The 23,226-nt window shown below is 33.7% G+C and overlaps 1 protein-coding gene across 2 annotated transcripts in view; it reads left to right on the top strand.

Moving 5' to 3' along the window:
* NDC80 (NDC80 kinetochore complex component) overlaps window positions 1–23,226 on the top strand; it is a 35,178-nt gene extending 11,952 nt beyond the window's left edge. For both annotated transcript variants that reach the window (XM_016211492.2, XM_087818982.1), the window contains 9 exons: window positions 774–880; window positions 1,624–1,768; window positions 4,540–4,745; window positions 6,073–6,225; window positions 8,861–8,950; window positions 15,475–15,567; window positions 16,801–16,931; window positions 18,741–18,843; window positions 22,804–23,226. In XM_016211492.2, the coding sequence (XP_016066978.1) occupies window positions 774–880; window positions 1,624–1,768; window positions 4,540–4,745; window positions 6,073–6,225; window positions 8,861–8,950; window positions 15,475–15,567; window positions 16,801–16,931; window positions 18,741–18,843; window positions 22,804–22,941 (1,166 nt within the window). In that variant the 3' untranslated portion in view covers window positions 22,942–23,226. The remainder of the gene's footprint in view (window positions 1–773; window positions 881–1,623; window positions 1,769–4,539; window positions 4,746–6,072; window positions 6,226–8,860; window positions 8,951–15,474; window positions 15,568–16,800; window positions 16,932–18,740; window positions 18,844–22,803) is intronic.

Below are 23,226 nucleotides of genomic sequence, written 5' to 3'. Positions count from 1 at the left end.
ATGGTCCATTGTATTTCCAAAGAAAAAATTTTCCACTCGCCAAAATCTAGTGACATTAAGTTTTTACTGGCTAACTCTAATGTTCCAGAGGTATTGTTTTATCATTTTTCTTCCTTTTATTGAAATAGCCTTATATATAAAATGCCAGAATAGTAGTTATGTAAAGCTATTCCTTCAAAGACAATAAAATCAGTCCAAACAGGAGAATATTGCCTTGCCGCTATTAGCTCAAAAGGTGAAAGCAATCCCTTATATTCCCATGGGATGTACCTTCCTGAAGAGTAAGCAGGATAATTTCAGCTTCTCCACATGAGAAAGGGAGCAAAGTAAGTGATGTTTTTAAAAAGGAAAATTCATAGTGATCTAATACAAAAAGCACCTGTTGAGTTGATATTTCTGTTTATAATTAATTACTCATAAATTGTGTTCACTTATTCAAACAATATTTATTTTATACTTGTGTGCCAGCCACCATTTAGTCACTGAGGATACTGTAATGAATAAGTGATAAAAGTCCTACCCTTATGAGCTTACATTCTTTTAGACAATCATAAAATGGACAACTGTGAGGCAATGGTGCTAAGCACTACACAGGACAATGAAGAAGGATAAGGAGATTGAGAGTGTAGTGGAGAAAGGAGAATGGTTTGCTATTTTACAGAGGGTGGGTGTCCTTCCCTGACCGTGTTTTGTGAAAGAGCAATGGGGAAACCTGGGGAACAGTGTTCCAGGAAGATTTGAGATCTTATGAAGTTTTTGGGTTTTGTCTCCAGAGGATTTATTTAATGTAGATGCTTTCAAGCTGGAATCATTAGCAGCAAAAAACAAAGCACTGAATGAACAGATCGCAAGATTGGAACAAGAAAGAGAAAACGAACCGGTTAGTAAACATGCTTAGCTTCAATAAGCTTATACACTTACTTAGCTTTTTTGGACTCTTCGATCTCCTTATTGATTATCAGCTATTTATCAAATTTTTTTAAAAAATATATTAACAAAATAAGCTTCTTAAAAGTTAAAAAAAAGTTATGTGACAGAACTTCCAATGAAAACATGTTTGGTATCTCTGGAGCCTTGTTTTCCCTTGTTATCTATCAGTCTTGGATTAATGATGTTCAGAATGTGATGAAAGAGTCTTACCTATTTACGTAAGACCAAAAAGATATTTTGAACCAGGTCCCTATGTTATATACCTCTAGGGAGCACTATTTACAAGAGGCCTGATTTCTGTAGTTAGTGGAAAAGAAATGGTAATAAAAGGGTTTCTATAATATAGGGTATTCTAGGGACTTTCTAAAAGCTAAATGGTAATATTCAGATATCTAATCTTATTTTGTGTATTATATTATTGAGACACCTAGACTGTTCTGTAAAATATCAGATTTTTAAATGTTTGGCATTTTCATTCTGGCTCTTAACTTTTTCTATCCCAAACTGACTTCTTAAAAAAGTGCATCTTAATTACATAATAACAGTAAAATCCCTTGACTCCCTCTAAAAATGAAAGGAAAACTCTGTTTGCATTTCTCTAAGATGAATTTAAGTAATATTGCTTTACTTTCAAGTAAAGTGTGGAATTATTATTGATGAGAATAACTAATGTAATGTTCTTTTCATTTAAAGAATCGTTTAGAGACATTGAGAAAACTGAAAACTTCCTTACAAGCAGATGTTCAAAAGTATCAGGCATACATGAGCAATTTGGAGTCTCATTCAGCCATTCTTGGGCAGAAATTGAGTGGTCTCGATGAAGATATTTCTAGAATAGGTAAGCACAACTAATACTAAAAGACATCATTCAGACTGGGATGGGGACCTGTGTGGGATTTATCATATATAGAGACAGCTTTGCCACCCATATCTTTTTTCCTTTAATGGTAAATAGCTAAAGCTGGCTACTAAGCTTTCAGTGCTTTCTGTCTTAGTTTTCTGAGGCTGCTGTAACAAATTACCACAAACTCGGTGGCTAAAAACAACAGAAATGTATTCACTCACAGTTCTAAACGCTAGGAGTTTGAAATCTGGCAGGACCAACTTGCTCCAAGGACTGTGGAGAGGAATCCATTCCTTGCCTCTTCCAGCTTCTGGTGTCTGATAGCATTCCTGTACTTGTGGCCATGTCACTACAATCTCTGCCTCCTTTCTCACATTATCTTCTCTGTGTGTCTGTCTCTCTTCTTATATGTGTGTTTCTCTTTGCCTCCTCTATCCAATAAGGACATTTCTGATAGCATTTAGGGCTCACCTAGATAACCCAGGGTGATCTCCTCTTCACAAAATACTGAATCACATCTGCAGAATCCCCTTTTCCAAATAAAGTAATGTTTACAAACTCCACGGATTAGGACTTCATGTTTTTGGGTGGCCATTATTCAACCTACTATATCTTCTAACATGTTTTTCAGGCTCCTGGCTTTTTGCAGCCAAGAGGGACCTAGCCCAAGAACATATACTGCCTGCATATAAATATATATTCTAGCCCAGCCGGCATGTCTCGGTGGTTGAGCATCGATCCATGAACCAAGTGGTCATGGTTTGATTCCTGGTCAGGGCACATACCCAGGTTATAGTCTCTCAATCCCCAGTGTGGGGCGTGCAGGAGGCAGCCGATTGATGATGTTTCTCTCTCATCGATGTTTCTACCTCTCTATCCCTCTCTCTTCCTGTCTTTGAAATCAGTAAAAAATATATATATATTTAAATATATATTCTATTCCTCCTTGTAATTAATAAGCCAGATTCTTCAATCGCTGCTAGCCTCGGTGTGCTATAATTATCTTATCCTCCATCACTACCTCCTCAACTACTCAGCTGTTTAAGCTGACTGAAAATACAACGAAAAGGCAAATACTACAGTTCTTATGAAGCAGAAGCCCAACTAAAGAAAGCTTGTTCATAGCCTGTGTGTTCCTAACCTGGTTTTCATAAACACATTAATCTTAGTCATAAAACACTGAAAATACTATTGTACATGATTTGTCGATACTTCTCTAGCGCTAAAAGGAGAGCAAAGGAAGTTATCTACAAATCGCAGGGCCATTGGATGGCAGTTACAAAATAAATAACTATATGGACCTATTATAGTATTTTCCCACATCTTTACTTGCTTCAGTTTTATTCTTTTTGGATTTTATAGGCTGTGCCTGCCCCAAATAGTTGTGTAGATTATCTTTAGGATATTTGATGTAACTCCTGCTCTATGGAATATTGATCATCTATCAGGAATGATAATTATCAGGTTATTGTCTGAATGGGTGTTTTTCCCCCCAAATAACTCAGATTGTATGTATTAGATTTGCTTTAAACCAGCTCTTTGAATAGTTTACATTTTGTTCCTAATATTCGTTTTCCATAGTGACAAGGAACCATGGACTAATTTCTCTCTTTTTTTTTTCCATCACCATTTATCCCTCCATACCCTCTTCTACCTCCACCCACCCCCACTCCTTCCTGCAGTCACCACACTGTTGTCCATGTCCATGAGTTCTTTATATTTTTTATTTTCCTTTTAACTCAATCCCTCCACCCCATTAATTTCTTATTATAACAGTGTTTGCCATGCGGTAAGTCAGTTCTTTATAATATTAATACTGTATCTTTATTGGTATTTAATCAAGAGAATTTCATACTTCCTACATTTTTGTGAGAATCTTTTTCCAATAATTGCAAAGTCAGCAATCATTTGCCATTCCAGAATGATTTAGTTTGATACAATAATTTAACAACTGTTAACCTAAGATGTTTTTATTCTGAGTACTTTAACTTTCTTGATTATTTAAAGCCATTCATGACCAAAAGTAAATGAGACATAATTAAACTCTACAGACACTGTATATTATGGATTTTTTTTGTGCCGACTCCTGTATAAAATTTTACTTAAGCCAACCATTTATTATGAACTCAAATGCAGAGCTTTCCAGCAACAGGGCTACAAATAGATTATAAAAAAGCCAAGATCCTGACGTCTCCGCCCTCAGGAGTTCCTCTTGACCCCTTTGGTCATGAGCATCGTCATTCATTTACCCCAGCATGCGTAGAAATGCTTTCGTAGTCTGTGTAAGCTATGAGTCACGGAGGGTTAGAAAACAGTTCTATATAACCCCAAATATTTTAAAATTTATAAGTTCTCCTCTTTGCATAATCATTTGCTGTTTGTATGTCCCATATTCTCTTGTTACAATGTACTCATTCTGGATTACAAATTTTGGTAAATAAACAAAGCAAGAGTCAACCACTATGGTTACTCAATATCTGATGAAACCACTGAAATGTCATTATGTGTGGGGTCATATTTTTTTTCATGTAGCACTTTCTGAAAACCATAGCATGGCAGTAGGGAAATACGGTTCACATAAAACTTAGTCATCTTTTAAGAATGTTATTGACAAAGAGGGATCAAACAGAATCCAAAAGAGAAAATGATATACATGAAATAACTTGAAAATTTAGACTCCTCAATCAACTCTACTAAATAATGGCATAATTTCTTTCTAGGAATTGAAGGAATTTAACAAATTTGTTTTGTGTTTTTTGATGCAGAGCTGGAATGTGAAACAATGAAACAGGAGAATACTCGACTACAGAATATTGTTGATAACCAGAAGTACTCAGTTGCAGACATTGAGAGAATAAATCATGAAAGAAATGAATTGCAGCAGACCATTAATAAATTAACCAAGGACCTAGAGGATGAGCAACAACAGTTGTGGAACGAGGAGCTAAAATATGCCAGAGGCAAAGAGGCGGTATGTCATAGCATTTCCAGAGTGGCAGCTCACCAGAGCAGACCTTTGTAAAGGTCTATCCTAATTAAGAACTGAGTGTGTAGAATAAATTGGCTAAAGTGGTAAAATTTTTTAGCATTGACCTTTTACTAAAACACACTCATCCCTTTATGTCAATTCAGTAACAGCAATTTTTCTCAGTCAAATTTAAGGTAGCCTTTATTTTCAAACAGTGAATCAAAAAATAATCTCATCAGGCCATGAAAATAATTTTCACATATCTCATGCCTTTCATTCTAGAAGAGGATATGAGTTACCTCTTAATTTACCTATTCACTACTCAAACATTTATTTAACATCTGCTATGTACCACTCGTCGTGCTGGGCATAGAGGAAATAAAGATAAAAAGACATGGATTCTCCACTTAAGAAACTTCTAATCTAGTTGATATTTTCCTACCGTGAGATCAGACCTTTAATAGGTATTTACATAAGGTACTGAGGAAGCATATAGTATGCCTAACCCAGATGTAGCGTGTATAGTGTGGGGAGATGGTTAAGGTGGTTTTTGAAAAGGCTTCCTTGAAGAGATAGCACCTGAACTGAGTTGAGAAGTGTAAGGAAGAGTTAGCATGGAAAGGGTAGGAGGGAATCAGCAAACAAAGGAGTTTATGGAAACAGAGAGAAAATAGCATGATGCACTCTAGTATCCTAAGTATGTATTAAATGGAGGAAGAAGTATGATAATAGATTGCCTAAACTCTGCAGATTCATTTCTTTAATCAAATATTAAATGCCTACGATATGCCAAGTACTATTCTAGGGTGTGGGGATTCAGCTGCTTTCATAAAGCTTATATACAAGTAGTGGTGATGAACAAATACATGTCATAGAAATTAAAATCCTTAACAAAGTAGTAGCAAGATATTACCTTTGGTTTTCAGTAGTTTGACTATGATGTATGTACCTAAGTTTAGCTTGTTTCATATTTTTTTCTTTATGTTTGCTCTACTTATTGGTTCTATAAAGGAGGGGAGGTGAATTTTCATTAATACCTCAGTGTGGACTCTTACTCCAAATTTTTTATCAAATAAACAGAAGAACAGTAGTCTATTGCTTAGTAATTATAGTCTTATAATTATTCTACAAATTTAGTATAAATAAAGTTTTTTATTCTTTGTATTTTAAAACTCCACTCGTACTACTAAAAATACTAAATTACTAAAATACTAAAAGGTAGTATAATTTTGTGTAAAATTACAGAAATGTTGATTGAAAACCATTTGGAATGGAGCTATTTGATTTTTTTTTTTTTTAACTTTTGTGTGTGTGTGTTCTCATCTTACAGATTGAAACACAGCTGGCAGAGTATCACAAGTTGGCTAGAAAACTAAAACTTATCCCTAAGGGTGCTGAGAATTCCAAAGGTTATGACTTTGAAATTAAGTTTAATCCTGAAGCTGGTGCCAATTGCCTTGTCAAATATAGAGCTCAAGTTTATGTAAGTAATCATGAATATTTCAAAGATTTTCAGATACTATTGCTGTCTGGTTCATGTCTATAAGTAAAAGCTTAAACTTCAGCGTGTCTATAATTCAGGATTAAAATAGAAATAAAACACTGAAAGTTTTTATATTCTTCTTGGTAGTAGAAATTTTCTCTCTATTGTAGTTTACTCTTAGAACTAATGCCTTTTTTTCCTCTCTACCTATTTTATCTGTTTAACTATCTAATTTTTAAAAAGTGCTTTATTAGAAGTATTTACCAGATATGACAACAAGATCAGTTCTTTCCAGAATTGAAAGAAAAGTATCCACAGAGATGGTGAACATGGTACGAATCTTGAAAGATTTATGGTAGTAGTCTGTGGGAGTTTCAGGCACAAGGACACATATGAAAACATGAAATATAATACAATTTAAGTGACTTCAGCAAACAATGATGAGAAAATAATGTCCAAAGACGTAATTTGGGGAAGAAAATTTTTAAATTGCTCTATTGCAACTTCTCAATTATTCACAAATTTCAGTACTTTATTGGCCCCTCAAAAGGTCAATTTTCAAAATACTTAATTTTTAATATAAGAATGTCACTTGTAAAGTTACGCATTTTTTTCTTGAGAATTATTCGTTCCTTCAATAAGTTATTTAGTACATGTGTTCCATATTAGCTAGGTTGGGAATAAAATACCGAAAAAGATACAGTTCCTACTTTCCCAGAGATTACAGTTTATTGGTTGATAGACTTTGGTTAAATAAAACTACATTCATTTTCAGTTTTAAAAAATGCACCCAGTAAGCATTTAGTTTTCTATTGAATTGCTAGGTAGGCAAGCAGCCACGTAGATAGAGTTTACTTACCACTGTTTTGAGTAGTTTAATCTGACTAGTGTAAGTATCAAATCACTGTAGAAAAGATGTTCAGAAAAGAAAGAAACATTTTTCATTTATCTCTGGAAATAGTTTTACATAATAATAGAACTATAAAAATAGAAATAGCATCAAGAAGGTACCATTCCAACTGTTATAAGTATTTGGAAAAAAGTTAAAGAGGACAATTGTATCTTTCAAAACAGAGCAGCCCAAATTAAAACTCACCAATAACTTCAAAAGGGTTACTGAAAACAGTAATGTACAGGGTTTTCTTTTGGAGTGATGAACATGTTTTGGAACTCGAGGTGATGGTTTATGCAACATTGTGAATTACTAAATGCATCTGAATTGTACACTTTAAAAGTTAATTTCATGTTAAATTTATTTCAACTTAATTACTTTATTTATTTATTTATTTGTTTTTTAATATATCTTTATTGATTTCAGAGAGAGGAAGGAAGAGGGAGAGAGAGAGATAGAAACATCAATGATGGGAGAGTCATTGATCGGTGCCTCCTGCATGCCCCACACTGGGGATCGAGCCTGCAACCCGGGCATGTGCCCTGACCGGGAATAGAACCTCGATCACCTGGATCCTAGGTTGATGCTCAACCGCTGAGCCACACCTGGCCGGGCTTCACTTAATTATTTTACCCATTTTAATGTGTAAGTTTTACCTCAATAAAAAATAATAATGAATAATAATAATAATGGAAAGCAGGAAACATAAATATAAGCAGGTAAGAGCTTCAGGGTTTGTGAATATGTGGAGATGCAGAGAGAGGGCAAAGCCCAGGGAGCATGAAAGCTCCGTGCCCCTTCCCAAATACTTTCTCTATGTATCTCTCTCATCTGGCTGTTCCTGAGTTATATCCTTATTTAAATAAACTGGTAAACATTTATCTGTTCTGAACATCCACCTTGCTTTATATACACAGAACATCCTACCCCAATGATCTCTCTATAATAGTACTTTGAGATGTTCCTTGTTTCTTTTGCAGCCTCAGAGTCCTCCATTGTGTGGCTTATTCAGGCAGTACCTGCTCTAGTCTTTGCTACTGCAATAGAATTACAATGAATAGCAAAAAAGAGAAGAAATGAAATACAAGCAGATAACTGTAACACTAAACAGTTAAGAGGATTAAGAGAATGATACATGTGGAGAATATAGCATAACACATACAAATTGTTTCTAAGACTGCATTAAACTAAGTGTACTTACAAAGTGTTTAAACAATAACTGGATTTCCAGAATAGATAAGCAAATCTAGAATTTTACATGTCTTCAAACACAAAATCAAGTTTTATTCTATAATGATAGAAATTACATTAAAAATTAATTTTAGCCCTGGCCAGTGTGGCTCAGTGGTTAGAGTGTTGGCCCACGCACTAAAGGATCTCTGCTTCGAATCCAGGTCAAGGGCACATTGCAGGCTCCATCCCAAGCCCAGGTTGTGGCGCTTGTGGGAGGCAACAAATGGATGTCTCTCTCTTGCATCCGTTTCTCTGTCTCCCCAATTCCCTCCCTTCCACTCTCTAAAAAAAAAATCAATGGAAAAAAATATCCTTGGGTGAGGATTAACAACAAAAAGAATTTAATTTTATATTCTCATTGATGGTATGTTAATTTAGATTCAAAATATCATGGTTTCACTTTTTTTCTCCAAAAGTGGTTCCTCCTATCACATTGTATAGATGCCTCATGAGAGAAACTTACATTTGTAATTACATATGTCATATGTAACGCACATTTCTATTTTATAGGTACCACTCAAGGAACTCTTGAACCAAACTGAAGAAGAAAGTAATAAAGCTCTAAATAAAAAAATGGGATTAGATGATACATTAGAACAAGTAAGTAACAAAACATAATTATTAAAAGCAAAAATAAGATTTTTTTTAAACTTAAAATTACATGTGATGTGTGGTTTCTAATTACTAAGGAATGAATTTTTCATAAAATATGAAAAATGAGAATTGGGAATACCCTTGACTTAGAAACATTTGTAGTAGTTTTTTTAAGTAACTTAAATGTCCTAGACTTCACATATAATTGATAAAGAAGGGATGTATGTAACTGGGTAAGTTTTCCTTTGATTTTAATTAGAATTGCCTTCTTTAACATGAGATAATTTAATAATATTTTTATGCTAAAAGGGGTTTGAGGTGGCTACCTTAAATGTAGTTATGTATCATTTGGGGTTAGAAGCTAATTTGCTGTGATAAGTTAAGAAATTTCTTTTTACCAAATTTTTCATTATGGGCCAAAGAATTCAGGGAAACTCAAGTTTAAATGTCTGTGAAAGTCTGTTTCCAAAAGTAGTTTTCAGAAAGTTCCTGCATCTAAGATACGCCAATATCCCTGAAAGAGAACACTACTATTACATTTAATAACCTTTAGAGTAAGCATTCTTATAGTTGGCTAAGAAAAGTTAAGAAGCTACTCAAATGCAAACAAAAGTTATTGTTAATATGACACTACACAATTAAAAGAAAACCCTAGTTAGTTCAACTCTCTGAGAACTGTTGTGTTCTGGCTAACAGATTTCAAGAAACAATTTTCCTCACCACCGCCATCCATAGTTTCACTCTCTACAGTTTTAGTAACCCGTGATCAAATGCAGTCCAGAAATATTAAGTGGAAAATTCCAGAAATAAACCAATTTCTAAGTTTTAAATTACACGCTGTTCTGAGTTGCGTGATGAAATTTCAAGACATCTTGCTCCATCCGCCCAGGATGTGAATCATCCCTTTGTCCAGCCTATGCACACTTTATCCACTATCCGCCTGTTTAGTTATTTAGTAGCCATCTCAGTTATCAGATCACCTGTTGTAGTAGTGCAGTGCTTGTGTTCAAGTAAGTGTATAGAGGGCTCAGTACCATCTGTGGTTTCAGACATCCACTGGGGATCGTAGAACTTAGCCCACACAGATAAGGGGGGGACTACTGTATGAAAAAAATCCTTTTTTCTCAGAATAGAAGCTTGTTTATTTTTTTATCTGGAAATAAAAGCTCTGGTGTTTCACAAGTGAAGTAAGCCACAAATTTTTTAATATTAACAAATTCTATCAAGACTTACTTTGTATTAGAAAGAATTTTTCCACAGGAAAGAAAAGAAAAATTTGTAGCATGTAAGTGAGAGTTTTGTGATACTGTAACTGTAAGTTGGGATTTCTGTAACATCACAGTAGGGAAAGAAGGTAAGGAATTAAGACTGCTTTAACAGGTATTTCATAGGGTGGTGGTTATCTAAGATGAAGTCTTCTGTAGCCTTCCTCAGTTTGATTGCTCTTTTTTGGGGGGATGGGCACCAAGCCTAGAGTCTGTCAAAAAGGTGAATTCCAAATAATAGGAACCTCATGGCTGACGTCCTTCAAATTTATAGCGAAACTTTTTAAAGGCCGGAAAACTAAGGAGAAGTGGGGATTATAAGATGCCTACTATAGGCTAGTTAACGATCCAAAGATAAAGATAACAGGTTTATATGAAATATAAATTCCCGTTTGGAGAAAAAGACTGACATGCAGTTATGCTAATCATATTTGTATTTTTGCAAACTCATTTGGGCATAGAAAAAAGTGAATTCGAGGGGAAGCAACTTAAATTGTTAAGAAGTTAATGTATTGTAGAAATAGAAGGAAGGGGACAGGTTTAGGAAATGTTAAGGTAGAACCCAAGCATTTCATGGCTGAGTGTAAAACCTGGGAGAGAGAGAAAAACCAACAGTGAGTTTCATTTGCCTAGTGTGGGCAACCTAGAGGAAGAAGAATGAGTCAGGGGTGGCCCACATGGTGCTCGAGGTGTTGAGCTTGCCGTCTGTGGGACAGAGACAGCCAGAAGGAAGCCGAAGTAAACAAGAGAGACTAGATCCAAAAATACACATTTCAGGATCTTTGGCGTATATGTGATAGTTAAACATGTGAGTGATATTTCTTAGGGAGACTACAGGAAAGTGGCAGATGATTGAATCTTGAGAAAGAACAACACTCAAGGGATTGGAAAAAGAAGGAAGTGGACACAGAGAGGAAGTGGACAGAATGGTGGGAGAGCAATCAGAAGAAAATGTGTTATAAAAGCCAAAGTAGGAGACTTCTCAAGAAAGGACTGATCCTAACTAAACTTACTGTGCTACTCATTCCACAATATATACACATATCAAATCATTACGATGCACACCCTAGACTTATACTGTGTTATATGTTAATTATATCTCAAAACTGGAGAAAAAAGAGAGTAATTAGTGTTGTCATATGCTTCAGAGACTAAAGGCTAAACCTATTTTTTCAATTTGACAGTTTGTTTAACCAAGTTAAGATGGCATATGGTAAAATAGCAATGCAAAGTAGTGTAGTTTAAACTGAAATTAGTAAATTAGAATAACAACTAATCAGTCTGAAAAGTACTTTAAAATAATTGCCAGAATCATTTAAGAAAAAACAGGAAATACAAAGGAGAAATGGGTATACTGTAAAGATAGAGGTAATTTATTTAAATTATAAAGTAATACAGTATAAACACAAATCTTTTAAAAAATTCATGTATAAGATTAGTGTAACCCTATCACAACCTGATAAAGACATCACAAAAGAGGAAAATTAAATCAATTACACTTTATGAATGTAAGTGTAAAGTTTAAATATTAACTGAAATTTACTCAGCAGATTTATTTTTGAGAGCCTGCTGTGTATCTGATATTGTTGTAATGGATGTTGGTGATACAGTATCTGCCTTTGTTAGCTCTGTTCAAACGGGAAGGAGGACCTGGAAACACTTTCATCATAACATTTTTGTAGTGTAAAATACAGCATGCTGTGAATTCTCGTAATACACCTATCTGCAGTAAGCACAGCGTTCTTTCTGAAGGAAGTGGTAGCTGAGCTGAATTATGAGTAACAAGTAAGAATTAGCCAGTGGATTACACTGAAAGATACACTCACACACACACATACCACTGAAGGTCCAGAGACCAAAGAGCATAGCATGTTAATGAATTACCATGAGTATAAGTTGGATAAGGGAGAAGCCTGGTGTAACAAGGACCTACTTATGAAGGGGTTATCTGGTTACTGGCTGAATTTTTATTCTCTAGGCAGTGGGGACCATTGAAAATTTTTCAAGCAGGAAATAACACCTGTGTGTTTTAGTCAGCACACACTGTTACCCTTTTGAAGAATAGAGACACACAAGAGACTTCACAGTAACTTGAATGATAAATGGTAAGGACTCAAACTAAGGATGAAGAGATTTAAAGATTGAAACAACATAATATAATGGTCCATTTGGATGTAAAGTTTAAGGAAGAAATTTAAAATGTTCAGGTGTCTAGCTTTGGTATATGCTATTAAAGAAAAATTATTCATGACACTTATTAAAGACCATAAGGCAGACTTTATTCAAACGGGGCTATTACAATGAGGTTTTGTAGTAGGCAAGAGAGATTGGATTCAACTTTAAATGCAACAAAGAAAAGTGGGAATTAATAGCCAAGGAGCAAGAGTTCAGTGGATAGAAAATTACTAAGAGGAAATTCAGGGTTAAGGGAGTTTCTGGCTAAACCACCCTAACAGAGTTCTTACTGAAGGCAAGAATATCCCAGGGGGATAGGAGGTAGGCATGGAGGATGAGGAACCTGATCAGATACTGAGAATAGGGGAATTCTGGTTAAAATTCTTGCTAAAGTTGGACAATACACAGACAAACATGAAACCCAAAAATCAGCCTCATTGAGAAGAGAGTTCAGAAGAGCATAAATAGTTTTGTCAAGGAGAGAATCTTTGTTATTGGTGATGTTCTAGAATACAAGAGAAGAGTATGGAAAAGAGAATTTCAGGATATGCTGAGTTTCAGGTCTCTGGGACACCAAAGTGGAGAATGTCCAATAGACAGTTGGAGTTTGGAGATATATAGATATAGATAGATATTTCTTAGTATGCAGCTGATTAATGCCAGGAGATCTCCCAGCTGTGAGAATGAGAGAGAGCTCTCCCAAGTGAGCAAATGAGAATACATCCAAGATCAGAATCCTGGGAGAACATCTACATCCAAAGTACAATCAGAGAAAGAGAAACTTGAGGAAGAATTAAAAGGACCTCCCAGAACTTAAAGAGAAAACCAGGAGTTTACATGGTCTTAAAAACCAAGGGAGAGTATTTCAGAAGGGAATAATCAGGTGTTACTCAGATGTCAAATAAGATTAAGTCTGAAAGTTGTTCTTTGGCTTTAGTGATTTAAATGGTTACTAGTGACATTTGCAAAAGCAGAAGAGCCAGAAAGCATATTACTGTGGATTGAAGTTTAAATATTAGAAGATGAAAGATACTTTAGTATGAATACACTACTCTTTGTGGACTACAAATTGGACTATTATAAATGTTTATGTCTAAGGAAAGGAGATGAAACAGTAGTTAGAAAGTCGTATATGGGAAAGGTTTTTATTTTTTGTGAGTTTATCTTGTGTTATTTTATGGGGGAGAGTGTGTGGTTTTAAAGATGAGAGGGAGTTCAAGGGTAAAGTTTAAAAAAATATAAGAGCAAAAGGAATTGATGGATATGAATATGGTCCATGAAGAAATATGAAGGCATAGAATCCAGAGAAGAGCTGGAATCTTACTTCTCTTCATGAGGAAAATGGGTGTCCTGTATTCTGAAACTGACTGGAAGGAAGAAGGAAAAGTCTCATACAAATATTTTGGTTGGAAGCAAGAAGTGATGGAATTTCAGCCTACTAGTGGCTCTATCTTATAAACAACTTTAGAGCTCTTTATTGAAGAAAAGAAAGAAACAGAAAAAGACTAGAGGAAGTATGCCAAATAGTAGTTTTTCATTTTAGTTGCAAAATTATCAATGATTGTTATTTTCTTTAATTTTTCCTATGTACCACAATGGCAATGTGTATTTTTGTATAAGGTGTGGAAAGGTTTAATTGGTGATACTTTAATAAAGCTGACATGGAAAATAGAAGCTCCTCAGAAATAAGTAAATATGATCTTTGACTACCCATGAGGGCCCAGTGGAAGTTCTGGTTTTTTGGGTGTCCATTGGTCTTATTGTAGGTGAATTTAATGAAACACTAGCTTAACTTAGTAATTACTTCAGAAGTAAAATATCTTTAGGTTGGAAGCAAAGTTTATAGCTTCAGTAACTCTAGTCTTTAAAATAATTGAAAAGGCAGGTGGTATAGAAAAAGTCCTTGGAGTTAGAACGTCTAGGTTTGAGTTCTGGGCATATGCTTGTTGCATGATCTTTGAGTAAATAGCATTCTTTCCAGCCTACTCTTCTCACTTGTAAAGTAGAAAAGGAATGTCCCTTGCAAGGGACTTTTTTTCCCTCTGTTTTATTTATTTACTTATTTATTTATTTATTTATTTTTAATGTATCTTTCAAGGCACTTTTGATGATTGAATGAGAAGTATGTGCAAGTTTCTTTACCAGTGTAGTCATTTTACCATCCTGTCTTTTGCTAAATAACATTAACTTCACTAAATTTTTCCCAAAACATATGTGTATATATATATAATTTTTTTTAATTTCATGTATATGTAGAATCATCCTTTTGAAGAAAGATGCCAGTTTATACATTTTCTATTTTCTTTTTTTCTGCAGGAAAAACTTTCCCCTTGATTTAGCTGAAAAACATTCTGTATTAATTATCAATGTCAACAGGTATCAACACTTATCAATAGGAAATGAGCTTTAGAAACACATCTTTGGTTTTAGTTTCAACAGATTTTAAAACGCAAGATTAAATTTGGTTACTTTATTATTCTTTGGAAGAATGCACTGACTATAACCAATTAGCAAGTGTTATTCAGTAAAATCAATATGAATAGTTTTCTTTAATATCCCATAAAGTGAACAAAAATGGATGGGTAGGTAACTAAAGTAGATAAAGTCTAAAGAAAACTAGAGAGCAAAAACTATATTATTAATAAGTTAATATAAAAACAGCATATAATATTTATATAATAAATATGAGAGCTTAAAAGCATTCCCACAGCTACTAGTGGAAAAACAGATAATGGAATCCTATTTTACTGAGAAGCCACACTTTTGATTTCTAACTAATGCCCTACTATACCACTTTGCATTTAAACATTAATTACAAGTTTCCTTGAAATTAACTCCTCTTTGGGGAATAATAAATTCTTTTTTAAAATTGAATTTTTGGGGGTGGCATTGGTTGATAAAATTATGCAGGTTTCAGGTATACAGTTCTACACTAAATAAATTCTTAAGACAAATAATAGGTCCACGGCCAAAAGGACTAGAAGAAATAACATAGTTTGGTTAATTGTTAATATAAAAGTTCTATAACTTGTGATTAAAATTTTTTTGATGTATAGTTATCATTTCTCACCCAAAGTTTTATTCCCCAAGTTAAATACAATGATAACAGAAAGCAGGAGAAGTGTAAGAACTCTGAAAGAAGAAATTCAAAAGCTGGATGATCTTTACCAACAAAAAGTTAAGGTAAGAACTTTGCCACAATTTGTATAGGTTAGCCAAAGCTGTGTCATGATTGATTGACTGGGCACATGTTTTGACATCAAACTCAAATATTTAAGCTATATCTTATAACTTGTATTTAGTTTTCTCTTTCAAAATTTATTGTAAGGAGTTATTTTGTTCTTTTAAATGACTGTTCTGGACTTGAGCTATTTCACCATAGAATATGTTTAATTACTCTTAACACTAATCTTTTATTCTTGCATATGTGATTTAGTATCCTTGAAAGACCAAAACATTTTTAAACATAAAGTCTTCTACCTTTTTATGTGGAGTTAGTGTTCAGAACTCTTAAAGTACTTAAACCCCAATAAAGCCTTTTGTGTATGTGATTGCATTTGAAGTGCTATTGCAAACTGACTATTCTGACCAAATTCCAAGATCATTTACATGAAGTCTAAAATGTGGGTAAAATAATAGGATTCATTCCCCACCACCTCTAACCCACCTTCTGGCCAGTATTTTACTTAGGGAAATACTCAGATGACTCTGTTCATTACCACTTGTACAATTTATGTGAAAATTTTAACCACACCAATATTTTTTTACTTAGTTACACCAACAAAATATTAGGAATTGAAAACTTTTCTCTTGATCTGTAGTATATTCAGGATTTATACATTTTTTAAGCAGTGTGACATTTTTAGAAAAATACACCACAATTGTGTTATCTGCATGTGAAATATGAGGCATTTGGTAATAATTTTTTTTGTATGTCCTCTATGACAACCCTTGAGTTTTTTCTTTAGAACACCAAAGTAAAAGACTTTTTTGTATTTCATCTTGAGAAATCTAAGAATTGATGAATTTGGACTACTTCCCTGTACATAATTAATACATGTGTGAAATAATGGTAGCATGAAAGTTATCCACATTTTTATTTATAATAAACTATCTTTGATGCTCATGGAAAAAAATTTAATGAGAGTATCATAAAATGTCCTATCATACAGACTTGAAAATACTGCAGAATGAATTTGATACAGGCCTGTTGAGAAGGTCACATTTATGTTTACAGTATAAGATTCCCAAAGGAGCATTTTAATATCTCTTATATGTAAAGCAGTAAGCATCCTGAGAATACAGATGATGATGCATGATTTTAAAAAATGCTTTCCATAAATTTTTTAAAATCCACCTGGAGTACATAGAATGTGAATATCAAAAATATATCTGACCATGTCTTTTTCCTGATAGGAAGCTGAAGAAGAAGACGACAAATGTGCCAGTGAACTGGAGTCCTTGGAGAAACACAAGCACATGCTGGAGAGTGCTGTTAACGAGGGCCTCAGTGAAGCGATGAATGAATTAGATTCTATCCAGCGGGAGTAAGTTCATTTCACCAAGATTTATGATGTTTATTTTCAGTTTAATTATTTAACATTTCTATAGAACTAGATCTACATTTATTTGCTTTTATCTGTATTGCAGTTATTTGGGGGTTGAGGGAGTGGTGAATAGAACTTAAGCAGAATAGCTTATAACACAAACATGCTTTCCCTAGACAAATACATTCTGCTGCTGTTATAGTTATTGCCCCCTTCATTTTTAGATCTAATTGATAAATGGCTTTTAATCCCTCAAAACAACAAAATTTTAAATCAATTCAAATAACTTTCGCTATTTGTTAGTAAATTTTAATGAAATTTCACTAAGCTTTAATAAACTCCACTAAGCTCATATTTTAAGAAATGGTTTCCAGAAATTAGGTATATATAAACTATAATTATACTATATGCAGTCAGTCTTCGTAATATTCACTACACTATCCAAAATCTGCAATAAAAATCACAGGACTTATGGGAAAATTGTGATTGGGTCCCAGTACTCAAAAACTCTGTTGTTGACACAAATAAAAGCCTGGAACCTAATGAAAATGTTAGCACGATCATAAACATTAAATATTTAAGAAATACATAAATATTATGATAAATATACTTTACCTTAAAAAGATCTGAAGTTTGTGTGGGGAAATGGGTATTCAAAGGGTTGCAGCTTGTGAATTATTGAGAAGAGGTAGAAGGAGGTTATCTGAAATTAAATGGAAAGTTGTAGATGCATGTCACTCATCACAGATGTAATAAACTGAGGGAGCTAGTGTTCCTGTGAGGTATGTGCTTATGTATTTTGTGTTTTATGTATTCCTTTGCATCTGGATTTAGCCAACAGCAGTTTTCCTCATTCACCTAACGTTTTTCAAGGAGGAAATTGGCATAAGCAAATGCAAAATTTTCATTATGTTCAAATTGCTACCTAAAATATCCAGTTGAAACAAATACGTGTTTCCAAATAAGCTTTATAGCAGAACTAACTGGACACTATGTTACATTTCTTAGTTCTTCATTATCAAATTGTACATTGTCAAGTTTTCCCCACTGGTTTTTCCTATAATTTGAAAACTTACATAGGAAAATTTTAGACACACTATGTAATAACTGTAACTAAAAATAGTGACATTTCTGCTTTATAGAATGTTCTGCCTTTGTGTATATAATTCTCTCATGCAGACTATGTAAAATCAATATACTAAGTAGTTAATTCACAGATTCTCTTAAGTGGCCTTTTAATAACTTTAAAAAACCTTACTTTAAGGTTGAAAAGTACAACCCTTAAGAAAATCAGAGTTCTTCATTTCCTTATTTGTCGCCTAGGGATAGGAAACTCAGCTGAAGGTTTTTTGGGCTTGTATTTTTTGTTTAGAGTTTGAATTTGAATGCCTAAAGACAAGACTCCTCTCCCATTCTAGTGTATTTAATGTCGTGCCTCTGAAAACATTTGTAAAGAGGAATTTTTACTATAAATGCTCTTATGTATGATAATCATAGGAAAATATTAGATTAAGAACTAAGTTTACAGTCCTTTTGGAGACTCAGGTAAGACCATTTGCTCCCAAGCTTTGTCTGTTAAAGAATGGGTTATGTTGCTGTTTTGTTTTGTTGCTTGCAAAGGATCTTTGAAATGTTTTTATTTCTGTTTTAATGATTGGAAGCTGGACCTCTGTGAACCATACAGATAACAAGCAGTACATAGCCCAATCACATCCTGGTTTTATTGAATATGAAAAGGAGTGAACTAATTAGAACTGATATATTAAGTTTTTTCCTTAGACAACTCAAATAAGAGTTTTTCGTTTACAGATACCAACTAGTTGTTCAGACCACAACTGAAGAAAGACGAAAAGTGGGAAATAACTTGCAGTGTCTTTTGGAGATGGTTGCTACACATGTAGGGTCTGTGGAAGTAAGTGTGTGAAGGTCTTTTCTACAGTCTAAAAAAAGTTTTTTAAAACTTGGATATATTTGTTTTGTTTCTACATAAATTAAATGATAAATTTTATTTCTATGGGAAATACGATCTAGTATAAGTTTATCAGAAGAATCCTGTCTAGTGGTGTGGTAAGGGGACACTTGTGCATCTTTTAAAGTAATCTGTTTTGTTCACATAAAACAAACAATGATATTATTATATTAACAGTATAGAATGTGGTGCCAAACCCTGTTCTGTGCACTGAAAACACGTTAGTACATTTAAGATTTCATTCAGATGATAGAGTATGTTATTACAGATATTTTTCCTTTCTGTTAATTTCATATAAACACAGAATAAAGTATTTCTGAAATATGAAGTTTACCCTACACTCACTTTTCACTTAGCTTGAAAGTTTAACAATAAAACTATTCCTCCAACCTGCTGTACAGAATTCAGAAGCTAAGATAAATTGCTAAACTCCAAAATTCCTGGATAATTTATTAGGTGATGTATTTCCAGTTAGGAATGGTTTAGGGAAAGAAGACTCATGTCACGTTAATAGGTTTCCATGTATTGAAAGCAAAGCGTATGATATCCTACTTCCCCTCATCTCTCCTGAAAGACATTGAATTTCTTCTTTTCTGCTTGCTAGTGCTCTTCACTGCTTACTAATAAAAACTAAGAAAAGCATCCTGGATAATCATCAGAAAACGTGGTTTCTACCCACTTCTCCTAATTCAGCCCCGTAGTGGTTCTGTAACCTTTAATGAATCCTTTTTCAACCACAGGTCAGAAAATGATTTAAGTGACTGCTTTCTCATTCTCCCAAGGATGGTGTATAATTGTTTTATTCTAGCTTCATAGGAGAAATATTTGTTCATAATATACAATTGTTTGCTTAGATTGAGAAAGTCTGCATGTATGTATCATTTGATTTCTTTTGGTCTGTCTTCATCTGTAAAATGAGAGGATTATACCACATACTTGCCAACATCCTTTGTACCTCTGCCTATTATAGATAACTATTCATCTGACCTTAGTGTTGTTAATCCTGTAGTGATTTATCACTATGGATTTATGTGAAAGCTAACCACAACTAGTAAACTTTTAATCAGTTAATATAAAATTAGATTTGAAACTCTAATGATAGATTACAATTACTTTTTAATTACTTTCTGTATAGTTTAATGTTACTCAAGAAAATCAGACCTAATTCGACAAATATTTCATGAGCACTTATTTTGCACTATGTGAAATTCACAGTTAGTAAAAATATATGAAGCCTAGAAAGTCAGCCAATTATCATTAACACATAATGTGGAGAAATGTTATGAGTGATGAAAGTGTACTAAAGAAAACAGAAAATTGGATCTGAATAAAGTTTTATTGTAACACAGCCACTTCATTTATTTCCATACTATCTATGACTGCTTTCCCACTACAACAGCAGGGCTCAGCAGGTGCAACAAAAACCAACTGGTGTATTTTAGGCCCACAAAGCCTAAAATATTTATTACTTGGCCCTTGACAGGAAAAGGTTGCTAACTCCCATTCTGGACTCGTAACCTCCCTGAGGGGCACAAAATCTTTTTTTTCTTTTGTCTGTTTAGATGTTCCAAAAAATTATTATAAAGCTATAAAAATAATAAAGCTATAATAATTGCGTAGTATTGATACATACAAACCAATCTCTCTAGTTAAGAGTCCAGAAACAGATAGATGAGAATAGACAGGAAACTGATGTATGAGGGAGAGGTAGTATTGTAGAATGGTGGAGAAAAGATTAATTATTCAATTAAATTCAGCTTTATTAAAATTAAGATCTCTATATCAAAAGACAGAGAGAGTAGAAAGACAAGCCACAAAATAGTAGAAGATATTTTTAAAAACAACTAGTAAAGGATTAACATCCAGAAATATATAACCTCTGAAAATAAATATGAAAAGTGGGCAAAAGACTTGAATGGGAATTTCACAAAGACCTAATGTGGCCAATAAACATATAAAAGATTTCCATCTCCCACCCTCAAGAAATTGGCAAAAATTAGTTTGATAATACTAAATGCTAGCAAGAATTGGAGAAATGGGAGTTCTCATTTATACTGCTGAGGTTGTAAATTGATGTAACAGTTTTAGAGAACAGTTTTGCAATCCCTAATAAAACTATGAAGTTTCACTCTTGTTATTTAATTAAAATTTTACACTGCTAGAGTACTTTACTGAGTTAAACAGTATGCCCCCAAAATACATGTCTATCTAAAATCTCATAATGTGACCTTTTTTGGAAATAAAGTCTTTGTGCATATAATTAGTTAAGATGCAGTCATACTAGATTAGGGAAGGCCCTAAATCCAGTGACTGGTATCCTATAAAATATCCATGTGGAAGTGGAGGCAGAAATATAATGATGTATCTACAAACTAAGGAGTGCCAAGGATAACTGGTAGAAGCTGGGAAGAGGCCAAAGATTACCAGGATCTACCAGAAGCTGGGGAGAGGCAAGGAAGGATTCTTCCCTAGGACCTTGAGAGAGAACATAGCCCTGCCAATACCTTGATTTCAGACTTATAGCCTCCAGAACTGTGAGAGAATAAATTTCTGTTGTTGTAAGCCACCTAATTTCTTGTAATTTGTTATGGTATTGTATTTGAAATAGTAAAAACAAATAACCTGGAGTATTAGTTTTCTTCTGGTGCCATAGCAAATTATCACCAATTTAAAGGCTTAAAGCAACACAAATTTACTTATATTTCTGGTAGTCAGAAGTCTAAAAGGGGCTTCTGGGCTGCAATTCTTCTCTAGAGGCCACCTACAGTCATTGGTTTGTAGCCTCTTCATCTTCAAAGCCAATAGCACAGCATCTTCTATCCTCTCTGACTTCCCTTCTCTCCTTAGATCTTCTCTCTCTGACTGTCACACTGCTCATTCTCTTACAAGCACGCTTGTGGTTATGTTGGATCTACCAGGATAACACAGAGTAATCTTTTTCTCGAGATCCTTAACTTAAAACTGCAAAGTTTCTTTTGCCATGTGAGATAACATATTCACAGGTTCTGGAGATTGGGACATGAACATCTTTGGATAGGCTGCTATTCAGCCTACTATGCTTGGGAACAAATAAAAATTCATTAACAGTAAAATGGATAAGTAAGTAAGACATTCATTCAATAGAATACTGTAGAGCAGTACATGAATATACTGTCGCTGTATGCATTAACATGAATGAATTTTAAAATGCTGAATGAAAAAAAATAAGTTATAGAATGTTACATCTAGTATCATTTGATAAATATGAATGTTGAAGCCAGGTACCACTAACTATATTGTTTAGAGATGAACAGATAGATGATAGATTAGATGATGATGATGATGATAGATGATAGATAGATGATGATAGATAGATAGATGATAGATATAGATAGATAGATGATAGATATAGATAGATAGATGATAGATAGATAGATGATAGATAGATAGATAGATAGATAGATAGATAGATAGATAGATAGATAGATAGATAGATAGATATCTGTGTGTGTGTGTGGTAAAAGAGAAAAGAAAAGCATTCAGGAGAGTAGTTGTCTCTCAGGAGTAAAGAGAAGGGGATATGATTAGGAAGGGGCACAAAGGGGCCTACATAGTAGATATGAGTATTTCTTCTCTTATAAATAGAATAGCCTTGCCTGTAAATTTCACAGTTAAGCACTTTAAAAGAAATTAATGGGCCCTGACCAAGTAGCTTAGTTGGTTAGAGTGTGTCCCAGTATGCCAAGATTTTGAGTTTTATCCCTGGTCAGGGTACGTACAAGAATCAACCAATGAGTATTTAAATAAGTGGAACAACAAATCAGTGTTTCTCTTTTTCTCCCTTCCTCTCTAAAAATCAATAAATAAAATTTTTTTAAAAAAAGAAATGTTTTTATATTAACAATTGCTAATTGTTTTCACTAGAAACACCTTGAAGAGCAAATTGCTAAAGCTGATAGAGAGTATGAGGAACATGTGTCTGAAGATCTCTTGGAAAATATTAGAGAGATTGGAGAAAAGTATAAGAAGAAAGCTGCTCTAATTAAGTCTTCTGATGAATGAAGATAAAAATGTTGATTATCTAAACAAGAACTTTATTAACTGTAAATTTTGAAATGTCCTTTGTAGGTTTGAAAAATCTCTAACATATCCTATACCCATTCTTACAGTGAAGTCTCATGACCATATCTTCTCATGCCTGTGAAATATTTTATAGCTTTTATAAATCTAGTTCATTAACTTAAAGTATGTATAACCTGAAATTATGAAAAATTGTTGGTCTGTTGTCTTTAGATGTGAGGACCAGTTATATTATGCACCCAGAATTAATAAAATGTTATCAGTAAA

The sequence above is a fragment of the Miniopterus natalensis genome, chromosome 7 (assembly GCF_054644295.1).
Source record: "Miniopterus natalensis isolate mMinNat1 chromosome 7, mMinNat1.hap1, whole genome shotgun sequence".
Taxonomy (NCBI): domain Eukaryota; kingdom Metazoa; phylum Chordata; class Mammalia; order Chiroptera; family Miniopteridae; genus Miniopterus; species Miniopterus natalensis.
Note: the sequence above shows the minus strand (reverse complement) of the source record. Positions and strands in the feature narration are given on the sequence as shown.